The following is an 18,460-nucleotide window of genomic DNA, read 5'->3' as shown; positions in this document are numbered from 1 at the left end:
CAGTGTGTGGCTGTAGGAAAGTACCATCTTTCTTGGTATGTTACCCCAAATTTCTGCCTCTTTGTCAGTATGTTCTGCCAGTCTCACTATGATCCTGCTAGCCAGGACCCCAGTGCTCATAGTTTGTGGCCTAATGTGTGTGTTGTCAGTAAGGCTTAACTGTCTCACTGAGGTTCTGCTTACCAGAATTCCAGTGCTTATGCTCTCTCTACTTCCAAATTAGTCACTATAGTTTAGTGACTCCATATTCCAATTCCAATTGGCACACTGGGCGCCCCCTTATAAGTCCCTAGTATATGGTACCTAGGTACGCAGGGTACTGAGGTTCCAGGAGATCCTTATGGGCTGTAGCAGTTCTTTTGCCACCCACAAGGAAATCAAACAAACCTTTCTTCAGGACTGCCACTGCAGCCTGAGTGAAATAGTGCCCCCATTATTTCACAGCCACGTTCACTGCACTTAAGTAACTTATATGTCGCCTATATACCTAACCTTCATTTACTGAAGGCTAGGTGCAAAGTTACTAAGTGTGAGGTCACTCCTTGCACTAGCAAAAGTGTCTCCACGCTGTCCAGGGCCAATTCCCCGGACTTCGTGAGTGCGGGGATACCATTACACGAGTGCACTACTTATATGTCAATATATATATGTAGCTTCACAATGGTAACTCCAAATATGGCCATGTAAGGTGTCTAAGATCATGGAATTGTCCCCCCATTCCAAATCTGGAATTGGGGGGCTATTCCCATGCATCCTGGGGACTCCACCATGGACCCCTAGTACTGCCAAACCAGCGCTCTGAGGTTTGCACTGCAGCCCCAGCTGTTGCCACCTCACAGACAGGTTTCTTCCCTCCTGGGGTCTGAGCAGCTCAGTCCCAGGAAGGCAGAACAAAGCATTTCCTTTGGAAATAGGTGTTACAAGCTAGAGAGGGATAGCCTCCCAGAGCCTCTGGAAATGCTTTGAATGGCACAGATGATGCCCTCCTTGCATAAGCCAGACTACACCGGTTCAGGGACCCCCAGTCCCTGCTCTGGCGCGAAACTGGACAAAGGAAAGGGGAGTGACCACTACCCTGTCCATCACCTCCCCAGGGGTGGTGCCCAGAGCTCCTTGATGGTGTCCCTGGCATTAGCCATCTTGGATTCCAAGGTGTGGAGACACTCTGGAGACCTCTGAGTGGCCAGTGCCAGCAGGTGACGTCAGAGACCCCTCCTGATAGGTGCATACCTGGGTAGTTAGCCAATCCCCCTCTCACAGCTATTTAGTTTCTCTCCTCTGGGTGTTTCCTCAGATTTAGTTTGCAAGACTCCTCCAGGAGACCTCTGCATCCTCTGTTTCAGCTTCTGACTGTCGGATCAACCGTAGACTGCTCCAGGAACCACTATAACTGCAACAAACTATCCAGGACAACTCCTGTGACCTGCAACTTCAGCCCCAGCCAGCATTTGCTACAGTTTCCAAGGTGTGCACGCTCTGAGGACTCCCTGTCTTCACCTTGCACCAGAAGAACCAAACGAATCTCCTGTGGTGTGACGGAGTCTCATCCCTGCTCCTGCAGGCCCCTTCTGCGATGACGACCGGTTCTCTGGGACTCCTCTCCTGACGACAAGCGTGCCCCCTGGACACAGGTGGTGGACCAACATGACCCAGACTGTCCTAAGGTCCAGCTGTCCAAATTTGGAGGAGGTAAGAGCTTGCCTTCCCGGTTTGCAACAGTACCCCTGTGCACTGCGTCACCTCCAGCTCCTTGGGCGTCTGTGCACTTCTTCCAAGAATCCTTTGTGCACAGTGTAGCCCAGGTCTCCAGCACTCCATCATGTGCCGCACAACTCGCTGAGTTGTTCCCCAGCGGTTTGGGACCTTCTTTGTTGTGCTGCACCAACTGCACTTTGCATCTTGTTTGTCCCCATGTCCTGGGACTCCCATGGGTGCTGCCTGGCCATCTGTGGGCTCTCTCCAGTGTTGGGAGCCCCCTCTGCCACCTCAGTCTGAGTTGAGGCCCCATGGTCCCTCCTGGGTCCAGGCAGCGCCATTTAGACACAAACCGCAACCTTGCTTGAACCAAGGCTTGTTGGATGAATCCAGCGACGCAGACATCCTGCATCCAACATCTCGACGTGGGACATCTCCTGCACCATGCACAAACCTGTAGCCATCTTCTTTGGTGCTCTTCTGCAGACTTTCTAATGGGAGAATCCTCTTTTGCACCATCTTCTAGGTTGGCAGGGGCTCCTGTCCTTCCTGCAATTTTCTGCAACTTCTGGACTTGGTCTCCTCTCTTCACAGATCTTCAGGTCCAGGAATCCACCATTTGTTGCTTGCAGTCTTGCTTGGTTCTTGCAATATCTCTTATCACGACTTGTAGTGTGTCCTGAGGAAACTAGCAGTACTTTACTCCTACTTTCATGGGCTCTGGGGTGGGGTACCTTAATTACCTTTGGTGTTTTCTTACACTCCCAGCACCCCTCTACACACTACACTTGCCTAGGGGGGAATTCGTGGTTCGCATTCCACTTTCTCAGTATATGGTTTGTGTTACCCCTAGGCCTATTGCATTCCATTGTATTTTCTACTGTTTGCACTATTATATGACTATTTACTTACCTGATTTTGGTCTCTAGTGTATATATTGTGTACAATACTTACCTCCAGAAGGAGTATTGTCTCTAAGATATTTTTGGCCTTGTGTCACTAAAATAAAGTACTTTTATTTTTGGTAACACTGAGTATTGTCTTTTATTGTGTATAAGTACTGTGTGACTATTGTGCTAGTGCAGGAGCTTTGCATGTCTCCTAGTTCAGCCTAAGCTGCTCTGCTACAGCTACCTCTAGACATCCTAAGCTGCTAGAACACTACCTACATTTCACTAATAAAGGATAATTGGACCTGGTATAAGGTGTAAGTACCCTAGGTACCCACTACAAACCAGGCCAGCCTCTTACAGTAGTATGGCCAGGGGGCTGCTCTACAAGTATAAACGGTGGGAAGTTTCCTATGAAGTCCATGGCTGCTCTTCTCTTGTGGGTAGGGAGCATCCTAGGTGGAGCAGGTAGAACCCTCTTTGCATTATGATAACAGGTTTGAATATATTTGACTATCCACATAGTGATGCCTGTCTTGGACATGGGATGTCCTCTCTGAGGGTTTTTGAAGGAGACAATGAGCTAGTCAATTTACGGAATGGTGTGGTCCTGTCACAGGAGTACATAGTAGTTCCATCAACATATATAACATGAGGAGTGTTCTCTCCACAACAGAGTCTAGGCACAGGACTGATAGCTCTATGGTCTAGTTAAGGAAGAATGTGATACCCCCTTAGGAAGAAACTTAGCATTAGTCCTAAGAAAAGGCCTGTCCTTGTGGACCTGGGTGAAGGGTTCTTGTAGGGTGAGCACTGGCAGTTTGGTAATGCAAGGGAAGAAGTGGGAGAGGCGGAAAAGTGTAGGCAAAATCACTGACCAATTTATCAATAGTGGTTTGCTGATAAACTGTGGGTGTGGATACGTAGTGGCAAAACTTTGGCATTTTGCATATCTGGGGTGGTGAGCAGGTCTAGCTGTGGGGTGCCTCAACACTGGAAATCATGTGTGAAGAATCTGTGGATAGAGTTCCCACTCATGGATTTTTTGAATGGTCCTATTGAGCAGGTCCATAAAGTCATCTGTTCCAAGGAGATGCTACACCATGATGGGAATGTTGCAAGGAAATGGCCCCTGCGAAATCCCTTGGTTGAGGTGAGAGAGCTGGGACTGGTGTGTGTCACCCTGCTGCTGCAAGTAGAACATGGTGGTCATGTTGTCTGTCATGATGTGGACCATTTTGCCCTGAATTACCTGTAAGAAGGTTTTCAGAGCTAATTGAATGCTAGCAGTTCCAAGCAGCTGGCGGGGCATCTCTGTTGTTAATCGGGCACACTCACTCGAAAGTCATATTGTTAAGGTGCACACCACAGCCTGTGATTTAGGCATCTGTGTTAGTAGTCTCTTGTGGTACTGGGTCTGCAAAAGATCTGCCTTGCAACATGTAATTGTAGTTCCACTGCTGCAGAGAGCAGAGCATCTTCGCCTGTACCAACAACTGATCTTCCCAGTGCCCCCCCCACACTTGAGATCAAGGCACTCTTTATGGGGTGTCTGTGAAGCTTTATGTGAACAGCAATGCTGATTCAGGAGGCCATCAGTCCTAGAAGGTGCATGACAGCATACTGTAAGCTGACAATTACTGGGAGCTGATAACTGGGATGAAAAAGAGAAAGTATGTCCCTAAACCTTTGACTGAGGTAAGCTTTCCCATTCACTGCTGCAAATTTGGATCTTAGGAAAGGTTGGATTTGAACAGGCTGCGAGTGGACCTTTGTTACAGTTTACGGTGAAATCCAGAGTGTGGAGCAGGCAGGCCACTGTTCAAGTGTCTGCTAGGCACTGCAGCTTGCTCCTGCTCCTGAACAACCAATCACTGAGGTAGGAGAAGACATTAATGCTTCCCCTTCATAAATGTACAGCCACAACTGGTAGGCTCTTTGTAAACACCTTTGGGGCCCTGGTGACCCCAAAAGAAAGTACTTTGAACTTGTAGTGCTGTTCACTTACCACAAAGTGAAGGTACAGTCAATGGACTTGGTGGATGGAGATGTAGCACAAAGTGTCCTTTAGGGCGTGTGCCATCATAAAATTGTCCAATGTAAGGTGGAGAATAACAACCTGCAGAGTTGTCATTCAGAAATATTCTGATAGGATGTAGTGGTTGTGGGGTCTGAAGTCGAGAATGGGCCTGAAAAAGTAGTCCATCTTGTGCACACTTTGGTAGAAGGACCTGCACCTCTTCCTGAATGAGGGAGAGGTTTTCTTTGCTGAGAATGTGTGTACGGGGACAGAAATTAGGAGGAGCTGTGTATAGTTCAACACACTAGCCATGTTGGGCTACAGCTAGGATTCAGCTGTCAAACGTGATTTCCTTCAGTAAGAAAGAAAATTGCTTATTCTTTCCCCAACAGATGATGTATGATAGGGGGGAGAAAGGGTGATTCACTGTTTGGAGTTGAGAGCTCCCTTTTTGAAGCCACCTTGCCCCTGACCCTGCTGTTAACACTGTATGAGCCTCTGATGTATCCTCTCCTGGCTTCGTGGTAAGTATGCTGCAGCCTCCGGTCATATATATAAAAATGGGATTGCTCAGGTGCGGTGGCCTTTGCCTCACTCCCTCACCCCCAAGTGGCTTCTTACGAAAGGAGCCCCTGTAGAGAGTGATCTGAAGTGCTCCTTTGGACTTTGCTGTATCTTTCCTGATTTTGTTTCTGATCTTCTCATCAACCTGAAATGATGCTCCTCATCAAACAGGAAGTTGAGGTAAGGCTGCTGAACCAGGGTTTTCATCTCGGATATATGGAACCAGGCATGTAGTTTCAGAATACAGCTGCTATTGATACTGCTCAAGGCTGTGTTTGCAGCAGATACTGCTGTAGGGGATAAGTTTGCCCTCCTCCCCATGATCCCTGTACTGCAACGAGAGATGCTTAAGACACAGTCAATACCACGCATTACCTTTACCACACATCCATTACCATGCAATGCCTTTACCAAGCATTGCCGTTACCATGCAAGTCTTTACCATGCATATGTCTTGGGTATCAACGTACTGGTTAAGTGCCAAGGTTTGGCACTCCAATTACCACTCTTTTGCCCAATGCATCTATGTTCTTGTTGTTCTTGGCTAGAGGAGAAGTATAGGCAGTAGCCTGGGTGGTGGCGTTTTTGGGGGCAGTGTGCATCACAAGGAAATTAGGTGGAACATGAACTTTAATTTAGGTTGGTTGGCTGGAAGAGCATTCCAATTGTTTTTCAAAACTTAACATGCCAACCTTAACCTTGACAGACTCCTTGAAGTTTTCAGGAGCAGGGCCTAGAGCATGGGGAGGAATCAGATAGTGGACTTGTATTTGGAAAGTATCTCCAACAGAAAGTTCTCCTTCTATGTAACATGCATATCAACCTTGTGGAAGGCTGTGGTTTTTCTAATGACCTTGGGATAGGACGTGGTGTTATTAAGTGGTGAGGCTTTGACTGGTTAATTTTCTAGATTGGGGACACCTGGGTGATCGATCTTGTAATCATACCACGGATCACGACAGAGCTCCTCATCTGATGGCTGGTCATTAGAGCCAAATAGGCCATAGCAACTACCTGGCTCTGAATATAGAAGACAGGACTCCTCTGGGGACTCTGGTGTAGGATTTGGGGGGAGGTGTATGGGCATGGTGATGCTAGTGGTGCAGGAGGTGGGATGTGGAAGACTGATGGCTCTCTCCTTGTGCTTATTTGATGCTGGCTCAGGTGACAGGGGCCTGGAAGAAGGTCTCTCCTCCAAGGCCAGCCTCCCCCTTTTGAGGAAGAGGTTCCACGAGCGGTGGTGGCTGTGTTTTGCTGTGATTTTCCCAGTGATTTAGTGGGTGGACAGATGCTTTTGCCTAGTATCCAGTTCATGTTCGAGCCTAAGATCGAGGCCTCAAAATCTTTGTCTCTGGGCATTGATGAGGTCTCGAGGTTGGCTTCGTCCTTGGCTTCAAGAAAGGTTTCGGCATCAAGGGTGTTTTTGTTGTCAACTGGGCTTTGGGCAGTGGTGCCAATGTAGCCTTCAATGCAGGCTTTGGGTTGGGCCGATGGTATTTAATGCCCTTGGACCAGCACAGACTCAACAGCTGTCAGAGGTCGATGTCCTTGGTTGGAGGTTTGCTCAGCTTCAAAGTCTTTTGCTAGTGCTGACTATACCCTGAAGGAGGCAAGGGCCACAGGCTTGCCTTATCTTGGGCTCAGGGCTCGACACAAGACTCCCTCAAGAGTAGTCTCCCTCTTCGTCGTGGGACTTCTTGTGGCACCCCAGGTTGGAGATGCAGCCTGAGGTACCTGTGAAACACTCATGGCCCTGGGCATGATCTTCATGTACGGGATGGTCCTCAGCACCGGTTTGACATTCTCTGTCTGTTGGTTGTCAGACTGTCTTGATGACACCATCTCTAGGCTGGACGACTGTTGATCAAGATGGAGCCCGGATGGGTCTGCCTCTTCCTCCTCACTGCTGAGGGGATTCTTTTCACTAAAGATGTACAGGTTGTCTTACATTTCCTGCTCCTGCATCCTCCTGTGCCCCGACAGCTTTCCCTTCAATACTGGAGGGCCTTCTTCGAACAAAAGGTAAGGCACAATGGACAAAATAGGCAGGCAGATATTGCACAAATGGTGGTGGTCTGCCCAGGGATATTTTGAGTGGCAACGGGGTTAGTTTTTGAAGGGTGTTCGTTCCGTCACACACAGAGCATTTTCTAGCAAGGAAGAACTGACTGCAGATCCTGGGTTCCGAGGGACACAAGAGGCACATTGCCCTCTACTCCTAAGGACATCAGAGATGGCCTTTGGTGCTGCTGAGGGTGCCAGCGTATTGTGACGATTAAGTTATTATTAGCTCACTCGAACCCAACATAGAAAATGTAGCTAAACGGGTCCAATGAAAAACGTGTTCTGGACATGTCAAACTCAGAGCCCACTAAGTGCACGTCCAAACTTGATGGTGGAAAAAAATAATCTAAGCTGAATTCTGTGCCCATGTGCAATGTAGACTAAGAGGAAAACTCACACCACATCTCTTAACTCAAGACTTCTTCTAACAAAAATAACCTCCAAATGTCCAAACCCAACACTATATAGCAGGACTATGCTTATGACCTGTGTCTAGTCCCACAGACCATGAACACTGCCTTTCTACAATTTGGTTAGAAAAATCTAAAAAACTGCAACTTTCATTGGGTACCTTTATTTTATGCAAGTTTCCTTCTGTAGATTAGACGTGCGTGAATGTGAATTTCAAGACAAGTTTCATGTGATTGGAATAGGACACGTGTTCTATTGATAGTTCAAGAATTCATTTTTTTCTCAGATCAGTAGATTTATTTATATACCTTCTGACAAAAGGTCTTTATGTGCAGCATAAGGATTTCGTTTAGAATTTTAACAAAACTAAATAAACCACATAATACATGACATGACAATCTCTGCCCCGGCCAGAGATATTACTGATCAATGAGTGAGTTCTGACTGATTCTCACCTTGTAGAACTCTTGTATTGCATTGCTCACAACCACAGACTCTGCTTGGATCCGTCCCACCAAGAACAGGATGTACTTATCAAACTCTTCCACGTTTTTAATGAAGCACATGGCCACATCATCATCAGTCTCGCATCTCTTAAGCTCTGTGAAGAACGTGCTGCAGATTTGGAAGAGGTTATAATGTTAGCAGAGTGGAAATGAAATTGCAGAATGGAAAAAAAGACTCAAACTGTTTCTAATAGTCACAGTCTGGCAGTTTAGTTAATGCAAAAAGCAGAGGAGACATACTTTTATATCTGAGGAGCCTTAGCCAATAAGTTTCACATTGGACACACCTTCATCACATACAGAGCTAAAATGAGACTCACCGCCTTTGAAGTGTTACCCTCAGCACTCAGAAGCACGCAAGCAATGCAACTCCAGCACTTTTCTCTCTGTAATGCAGATAACTTGGCAGTTCTCATGTCTGACTCACACCATGCATCTTCATGCATCTCAGTGTAACTAATAGTGACTTCATATGTATTCAAGATGCCACTTTGCTCTGTCGCCAACTGTGGTTTCACATGCTGCTCACACCATGCATATATTTGGGCATAAAGGGGGTCATTTCAAGTTTGGCAGTCTAAAACATCCGACCCCCAAACTCCCGATGAGGAGAATGCCACTGTGCTAGCGGTCTCCCCACTGGCCCCATTAAAACTTTCCCACTGGGCTGACGGGCGGGACCAAGGTTCCCACCCATCAGCCCAGTGGGAGCCGTGAGCCTGTGTTTATTACTCTGTATCCACACATTCCCACCTACCCCCACTACCACTACCGAAGGGAACACTGGTCTGCTACACTTTGTTTACCACTAAGAGACAAGTGCAGAAGAGGTATTTGGTCCAGTTGCCCAGTATCTATAGTAGGCCTGGCCCGGGACATCAGGAGTAAAAGGCTTCAACCCTCATGGTTGGGCTCAGTAGCCCCTGCGTGCCCCATGGCCCACTGAAAGGGATTCTGACAAAGTGAAACAAGTTTCTCCAGGAAGAAATAAACATCCAGGAGAAAGCCGTGATGCAGCTTAGGCGTCTGGCACTTACTTGTAGTGAAAGTCTGTGATTTCATTGACATTTCTGAATATAATAGTTTTTTGACTAGCAACGGTGGCAGGAACATCAGGGCAGGTTTCAATGTACTGCAGGTGATGCGTCTGCATAAATCGCAGGTCTTTTACAAACTCCTTTTCTGAATTGATGAGGTCCTGAATAAGGGAACTGAATAAGAAAAAACATAATAATATATGAATTAATAACTCATCGTATTGAAGAAGTTGAACAGCATAAATGTATAGAAAACGACCGAAATGGAGTTAGCTGACATAAAAGGATCAAAAGGCCTGCTGTATCTTTCCATTTGCATATCAACTGATTAAACTGACTCTATAAAGGCTTTCGTTCTAAACCTGCTTCCACTGTAAAATTATTACGCTGCATTAGTCCCAAGTATTTTGCGCATTTACTCTTTTTGAGTTCTCCCTTTTCCTTTGGAAGCAGTTTCATTAATTCACTTATGTTTAGTTGATGATAATATGGTCTAATGCAACTCAGTCTTAAACTGTATTTCTGACCACTAGATTTCTAGTTCCCTGAAAAATCAACTAAATAATTGAGAACATTTCATATCAGTTTCTCGAAATCTATTCATTTTCCTAGTCTACACATTTGGATTTTGGAGCATTTTCGCTAAGTACCATATTGTAGCCAATCTGGGTGCTGTGTGTACCCTTCTTTTCCTTTTCTGGATACGGTCCCACCACCCACACTAAACGTGCTTAAATACTCCATGCTATACCATAAAAGACATGTTTACAGTTGCCCTTTTCACCTCTCCATTGCATCCCCACATATTCTACGTGCTTTCACACTTTTTTGTCAATCTTATCCAACTCAATAATCAACTACGGATAAAAATCACTTTCACTAGTAATAACAGTGTGAACGTGATAATTTGTGAGGAGACCCCTGTGTCAATGCACTTGTGAATAAAGATCTTAAAACACAATATTTGTGCGAGCTTTATTTGAATTTTAGGTCTCCAAATATAAGCTTTCACAAACATTTCTTATTTCGGAATAGTGTCCTTTTTGTGCCCATTAAGCAACTGAAGAACAGTGTTAAACAAATTGAATTTTACAAAAAACGCAACAGGATTTTTAAAATCTGTATTTCACCTGCAATTATGCATTACCGTCAAAGTGTTTCAATCAAAAAATGACCAAAAAGAATTGATTTGTAAGAAAAACATAATCAGTCTGTAATAAAATACTAGTTTGTGAAAAAGGAGCTTAAAAATGTAAATCAGAGTTTAATTTTTGCTAACGTTTTGCAGAGCTTGCTAATCTCAAGAAGCAAAAGGGGAATATATAAACTGCAGTTAAATAAGCATCCTCCATTAGAACATCTCTCAACAAAATGTAAGAAACAGTGGTCAATTTGCAAAATATTGGTGGTCAATACAAGATTCTGAATTCCAAAACTGCAGCAGTAGTTTTTGGACTTTCTATACTCAATGATAGAGATGACACGGATAAAGTAAGCACTGGTGGTAAATTTTTGTACCTCGGCATGTGACAATAGACTTATCAAACGTAGGGGCTGATTTACTACAAGTCTAACAAAGCAATATAGCATGACAACTTGCTGTGCTAGGTTGCATGACAGGGAGATGGCAGGAATGCACCGTTTCTATTAAGATATGGTACATTTCTACTCTCTCCCTGCGCTGATGTACTGTGCAGGAATATTTGTGTGCAGGAGGGACATTTTCCAGCACAAAAGCAATAATTAAAGACATTTTCCTTTTTCTATGTGTGTTGCTAATTGCATCACACATAGAAAAAGAAAGTGACAAGGATAACTAAAGATATTTCTCGTTGTTATACCTAAGTCTGGGAAGCGTACCATTTTTGACGCATTCACAGGTTTACATCTCTTTGTAAATCTAGGAATGCACCAAAATCCATGAGTGGATGAGTTGGAATGCCAACATTCCACTCATGCAACGCATCTCTGCCTTAAGGTAATGTAAGGCAGAGAAATGCGCTGCCTTGTGTTACCTTAGATGCACTAAGCCGCCCAGAGCCACGTAAGGCGGCTTTTTGTGGCTTAGTAGATCCATTTTAAGGGCTTCTGTTCCCTTGAGTCAACTGTGCGACGCAACGACAATGCAAGCCCTTAGTAAATCTGGCCCCTATGTCACTCAGTTATCAACCTCTAAAGGGCAAAATGCTGAGTGGACCAATCAGAATATGACCCTTTAGCTTTTCATCTATCACAGTTACACTTTTGAAAACAAATAGCACAAGATAAATATTTTTGAAGGCGAATTTCCATACAATACATCAAACCTTTGAGGGTCCAATGGCTGAGGAGGATGAATATCTATGATAATATTAGAAAAGTTGTGCACAATCTATTTTGATGGGTAATGTCTTACCTCAGCTTCTTCTTATAGTCCTCCTCTGACACAGACTCTCCCGGGAACTCTGGACCTTCTCCTGCTCCCCACTCAGGCGACAGCTAATAAATAAAATAGTGCGGTGAGATCAAGCATTCTAATAGCTCAAATTGTCTCACTCTGCTTTCTGAATTGTTATTCTTCTGCATCAGTTGGTAATCATACACCTGTGGCACAAATAAAAACTGTATGTTCGTAAACATATGTTTACGGCTAAAAATACCTAGTTGACCGGAATTCACCAAAGGTTTCCTGTCAGATGTAGATTAATGTACCTTTGCGGACTTCTCTGAAATGACTTCGGAGAAATCTGCAAAAATAAATTCCATGCAAGGAGAGTAAAAAGAGTGTTACATGGCATGGTTATCCCTGTGATTTTGTGAACACCTTTCGTGGTCATTCACAAACTCTGATCTGACTTCCTCCTTCCCAGGAAATGGTTGGACATACACTCCAGTCCAGGGCTAGAGTAGTTTCCCTTCCATGATGGGAAGTATAAGCCACTGGTGTGGTGGTGGTAAAGGCGACAAGCTTTCTCCATGGGAAACATATTTTACCTATGGAGAAAAAAGAATATTTGCACAGCAGGCACCATTCCGTCTTGCTTAAATCTAGATTATGTATATTTGCAGGGATGGGGGAAAATGAGCACGCAGGAAGTGGCACACCTTGCTTGGAAACCTTGACCATGGAATCCTATTATCTCAAAATTACCAGAAGTTGTAGATTTTGAAGTTGGATTTACAATCACAAGTAACATTTAACTTAGCGACCTGACCAGTGAAGATACAAAAACAAATATGTAATTTGCTTTATTGTATAGAATTGAAGCAGGAAATTATTTCATTCTCTGTAGGATAGCAACGTTTGGCTCTTAAGGCTGGAGTTAGTTAATTTCAGTTTCCAATGAAGTCTGAGTAGCGTTAAATATAATTCTTCAAATCTAGCAAATATTCTTCAAGTCTTTCCATAGAATGCAAACCATGAATTGGATATTCATTACCTTAAATCTCTTGTCCAAGTAGGCTGGAGACACCCAGCCCTGCCTGGAGGCACTTGTCTTAGTAGGCTTGGTTCTGACGAGCCACTTGAGAGGATGGGCAGAATCCAGGACCTCAACGTATTGTCCTTCTTTGAGGGTAATGGTCTCCTTATCAGCTCCAACAGGATTGTAATCAGCTGTGGCCATGTAGATGTCAAAGATCTACAGAAATTAAGGAGATTATGGTATAAATGCATAGTTATCTGAAAAGAGAACATTGCCATTTGTGAAGGATTGCACAAAAATCATCTAAGAGCATTCCCGATATTGACACTTTAACTCCACACCATAAAATCATTTTATTATTATACCCTGTTTAAATGTTACGTTATCACAAAATGGTAGGCCGTAATCCGCAGCATAATTCTTTAAAATCATTGACATCTGCCTACTCCTGTTGTCACTGAAGCAGTTCAATGTACTTCATTACCTCTGCAGTTTATGCCACAAGCTAATGTTTCATCACTTGGCAGGTGAAGGGAATGCGAAGGGGGTTTTCTGCCTTTTTATAGGTGCGTATGAGGTACTAGGGTTGTTAATGGCTTGACTATCATCTATTTGTCTGCTTTAGTGTTTAAGGTATTTTTGCATGCAGCATGTCTGTTTAGTCTAATGTATTCGGGGCTCCTTTGGTGGACAGGCCAAGAGTTTGTAATATTTGTACATACAGTGTCATGATTAATTTAGAAATGTGTAATATGCCACACTGTGCCACTTTCACTATACGGTATAAATGAGGAACAAACCTACCATTAGCTGACTATCTGCTTGACACGTTGCATATCTATGGAAGCATATCAGCAATTCCTACCTAGCACTGGGGTTGCTATTGGAATATAACTTGCACATAAAGAAGTGCACTTTCTGGAAAGTGATGATTTGATTTAGGCCACATTAGTAATATTAAACAGAAACAGATAGTACTAATTTACACTAAACCGTTTGTTCTGACAAACATTATAGTGATTCATTTCTTTAGAATATTCAGTTTCATTCTTCAACCATCAATACCTCTCCTCTTGCATCCCCGTCCTCTGATTCAGAGGAGGATTCCATGGCAATGGAAGATGGTCTGGAGCGACCGTGACGTGGTGATGCAGATGGGGTCTTGGATTCGTCATCACTATCCATACCCGACATCCCCGGGACACGAAGAGAAGCTGAAATCAATAAATTGGGTGGCTAGTTGTTAACAGGAAGGTGCAGTGTTATGTTACAAGTTTCATTAGATATCATGACAGCCAACACACCAATGGTTATGACATGTCAACTTCCATCCATAAATACTGCTGTACTCTGATAGACTGATTGATAAAAGGAATCCCCAAACCGTACTTGAATTCAAGCAAGTATTTCCTCTCGGGGGTGAACTCATCATCCAGGTCTACCTTGCCCTCTAAAACAAATCCATCCAACATATGCTTTACACCTGCATGGCTGCCCCTACTAATACAAATATTTTAGCAAAATTGTTTACTACCTACAAGTTAATTTAGATAACAATTAAAGTGATGCCACAATCAGTGATGTGATTATTGCCAGCATTGCTGTGGAGCCCAAATGAATGTCAGAAATGTTCTGCAAGAAGTTAGTTATTGACCACCATTTGGGGAGATCTACCAATAAGCCTAAAAGAATTGCTGTTCCCCAAACGGAGGACAGAAGTGTGATCTCTGGCTATGCATTCAATCTATATATCTACAGGCTCTCAATATTAGTTAAATATAGGGAATGTGTTAAAACTCATTTTGCAATCCATCCTTTATAGCCATTAAACACAGCCAATATCGCTATTGTAGGGTTAGTATAAATGAAAAGGGCAAAGTAACTACTACAGTACTGTGGGATTCAGTGAGCCTGTTTAAAGTCAGACCAAGCAGTTTACGACTTGGAGCAATTATTTTATTGAAACTCAGTCTTTAATGGAGAATATTTTAGAATCCACTAAACAGAACGCTTAATATACTTTGTTGACGGGAGCAAAGCATGTGAGAGGGACACATTGGTCTTCTATCCAACTGCATGTGACTTGTGATGTATAGAATATAGCGTGCAAAGGAAGGCGAGCATTACATCAGACTGAGACAGATGGCTGAGCTTGAGTTCTCAGCCCAATTCAACTTTCAAAGCAAGTCAGGATGAATGTTAGGAAATCAACATCACATATGATTATGTCCTGAACATAGCAGAATTAGCCCCGCCTAACTGCAATTGATGAGTTAAACTTAATTGATTATGATTAGGGTTCTGATATTCTGTTTTAACAGAAGAATCTGTCTACCATGATGTCAAGCTGTAGAAGCCCTAGCCAGGAGGAAACTCAAAAATGGGCAGGCTATGTCTGCTCTGCAGCTTGAAAATCATGGGCAGTCGAGAGGTGGCCTGGTATTGAAAGTTTCTATAAAGCTTGAATGCTCGGTCACAAACTTGCTAGAGATCAACAAGTTGTTCTTAGTAAGAAATGTAAAGTTTGCGGATTGGACAAGGTGATCAGTAACGTAAATATTTGCAATGTCTATATTAATGCCTATCCTAAAGTTAAAAAGGGAACGGCTTGTAAATGAACTAAAAATATGTGTTCTATAACTAGCAATTACAATCATGGAGGCATATCTGTAATGGGGAATATTACCTTAAATTTATTGTAAATACCTTTACTCAATAAGGACAAGAACCTGATAAATGCCTAACGGAGAGGCCTTGAATTTGTACTGTGTATGAATGGATTGGAATTAAAGCTTCTGAAAGGCTGGTCACACGAAGATCGCTCAGCACACTACAGATTTTTTGGGGACAAGGCAATCTATACTGGACTACACATTGATTTATTTTGTAACTTATTTTACTTTTGCCTAGGTTTTCATTTTGCTTCACAGTTTGGCGGTGATCTTTTGCCCCAGTGTTTTACAGTGCTAATTCCTGTTCCAAAATAAATGGAGATCCAAGAGAGCAGAGTTCCGTCTGATGTGAAGGAACTTAAAAGAACGGGATGCAGTCACACTTCACTGGATGATTTAGAGCCCTAGATGCCTTCTACTGAAGTTTAGACTTTTATAGAAAACTGGTCTAGTAGGAGGGCTGGTTCAGATCTGCATTCACTAGGAGTAGATATAGTAACCTCTCTAAAAACTGGGTTAGGTAGCAACAATAATTATAAACCGTTGAAACTACAGGGTCGTTCATCAAATAGGCATGATAAGGCCCTAACAGAAAGAAAAATGGATTTCAATAGGAACATTGTAAGATTATTCGATAGTCCAAGTGAGCAGTCCCTAAAGACTGATGTCCAAAAGTCACAAACGGAATACTAAAGGCCATATGGGAAGCAAACCAACACCACCTCGATACAGAATGTTGAGAGTTTTAATATCTGCTGTAGCAAGAACGTTGGGCGATTTTTGAGATGTAAAATGGATAACAGAAAATTCATAGAGTAAACCAAGAGAAAAATATTCCAGACTTACATGGAAGGCCCATTTGGAAAAGAATTATGACATTACCAATAGCAACTGAATTTGCAGGTGGTCTGGTGTGCTCAGAAAAGGTCATAGGATTCACCACTAGGAGGATGTTGCACCTGGACTAAGGGCCATATGTACGAACACGTTTTCCCATAGAGATAGAATGGGTAAAAACCTTTGCTACATCTGGCCCTAAATGGGGTACTATTATGTTTCTTAAAGGTTAATATTAATTTCTTGGCATATCATTTAAATCAACTGTATCTCACATGCAGACTAGTCAAGGAATCTCTGATATGAGATGGGTGCAAAACTAAACTTAGATCATAAGAGAGGGTCTAGAAACAATCCAGAGAACTACAGAATAATCACCCTTTTAGATCATGAAACTAAAGGGCATATTTACAAGAAAGTGGTGCATCAGCTATGATGCACCACTTTTCTTGCACTCCCCTGCACCCCCCAGCCCCACCATGGTAGTGCCACATTTACAATACAGCACACCATGGCATATGTTAGCACAGTATCGTCAAAACGTTATTGAGTCTACTAGCACCAAAAATTATGGTGGTAGTCCAGCAATGCACGGAATGGCTCCCTGGAAACAATGGGACCGTCACTTTAACACCTGCCTTAACAGGAAAAATGGCACCGTGAAATGTCGAAAATTTAACTGCGCCATTTTTTGGGGCCTCCTAAAGTGGGAAAGCCTATGAAAGCTGAATTTATTAATAATAAATTTGCATTGATAAGTAGTTAAGAATTTTACATGAATTAGGCTAATATAGAGACATCGAGTGTCTTTGATAAAGAAATTACATTAATTGTTAAAATAATGTGCGCAGTAGAGAAACATGTATTAGTAGACCACATTAACATATAAGTGATATGTATTTGCTATAAACGTATTATGCACAGATTAATTGAGAAAGTTTGGGCCTACTCAACAAAGACTCATGCTAAGTTTCATCGCATTAATAAATGCTCATAAATGTTTTTCTGGTGCAAGAAAAGAACCTTTGTAGTTCATTGTTCTTTGCATACACAGAGTTGACCAAATAGTTTGTAATGTTGCAACGTTAAACTAGATGATTTCTTAACTTTCTTGTGAGAACTGTCTGCTGTAATGCAATGTACCCTCCACCGTTACAGTTGATGCGTGAGAAGCAAATGTTCCCAGGACTTGACAATTGCTACACTGACGAGAGTATGAATTGCAACTAAAAGTTACCTAATGGAAACGGGTGACAGGAGACGAGGAGCCAATCATCGACGTGTGAAAGACCGTCTAACTATATCACAGATTTGAGAATTACTAATTGTTGGTTCAACTGAAAACAGCAAATATTCTGACCAATGACAACGTGAGAAAATACTTTACTGATTTTCAATATACCCTGACTACACTTGGCAGGAGAGTTAATTTCGAAGATGAGGAGCATTTTGTTCGAGTTGCAGAGAGACTTAGAGCAGACATTGATGCCCTTTCCTAGACTCCTTAGTTAGCTATTGATTCTTAGATGATGCCCTTCTAAATTGGTTTGGCTAGCTTAGAGCCCACTGTGGCTGAGCCAGTCCCCTTCACCTCCCCACTGCGCATGCTGACAAGACGGATGTCCAGCTGAAGAAGAAATCTCTGCTTGCTGATCCATTACAGGAGAGGTATAATGAGATGAACTTGCTTTTTATTGCAGGTTTTTGGCTTTCTTTTTCTAGTTACCAACCACTATATTTTTGCTAGAGCCATAACTAGATGTATTCCAAATTAACTTTTTGTATGATGTTTTTCTTTTTGCATGAAAAGACAATTGTGGCATTCAAATTAGAGGGTTAGTTACTGTTTTATTGTGTCCAAGTTCAACAATTGTTATTAACCAAGAATTGATTTTGATTAACTGTGAATCACTAAATGTATGCTATATTATTAGTTCAATAGTTGTTAAAAATAATTTGTACGGTAGCTCTTGGATGCTTAATGTTAAATGCTTTGGTAAAATTAAGTTTCTTTCGCCGTTCTGGACAACCTGTGTTCTTCATCTATGTCTATCAGCTAGTACTGAGATTGCTTTACGTGACATTAGCATTGTAAATCGAGGGAAATAAATATTCTAACTTTTACTAAAGGCGTGGTTATTCATGGTGACATGGGCCATGGTGCGTGAAGTTTATTGACTCAAATGTTAATAAATGTTTTTGATGTATTATTCCTAATTGAGTTATGAGTAAGGTTTGAGCCCATGGTGGATCACTCTTAACTGAGTCAAAAGGTCCATTGAACCTCTAACGTGTCCCCTTATGAATAAACTATAAAAGACAAATAAGGCCAGGCGCGCTCACAGTTTTTGGTAGCAGAG

General features: G+C 42.8%; 1 protein-coding gene across 2 annotated transcripts in view; it reads right to left on the bottom strand.

The window, feature by feature from the left end:
- OBSCN (obscurin, cytoskeletal calmodulin and titin-interacting RhoGEF) overlaps window positions 1-18,460 on the bottom strand; it is a 1,961,032-nt gene that overhangs the window by 910,498 nt on the left and 1,032,074 nt on the right. For both annotated transcript variants that reach the window (XM_069211034.1, XM_069211033.1), the window contains 5 exons: window positions 13,657-13,805; window positions 12,607-12,807; window positions 11,583-11,665; window positions 9,188-9,361; window positions 8,100-8,259 (listed from right to left, as the gene is read on the bottom strand). In XM_069211034.1, coding sequence (XP_069067135.1) covers window positions 8,100-8,259; window positions 9,188-9,361; window positions 11,583-11,665; window positions 12,607-12,807; window positions 13,657-13,805 — 767 coding nt within the window. The remainder of the gene's footprint in view (window positions 1-8,099; window positions 8,260-9,187; window positions 9,362-11,582; window positions 11,666-12,606; window positions 12,808-13,656; window positions 13,806-18,460) is intronic.

Source organism: Pleurodeles waltl, chromosome 10 (assembly GCF_031143425.1).
Source record: "Pleurodeles waltl isolate 20211129_DDA chromosome 10, aPleWal1.hap1.20221129, whole genome shotgun sequence".
Taxonomy (NCBI): domain Eukaryota; kingdom Metazoa; phylum Chordata; class Amphibia; order Caudata; family Salamandridae; genus Pleurodeles; species Pleurodeles waltl.
Note: the sequence above shows the minus strand (reverse complement) of the source record. Positions and strands in the feature narration are given on the sequence as shown.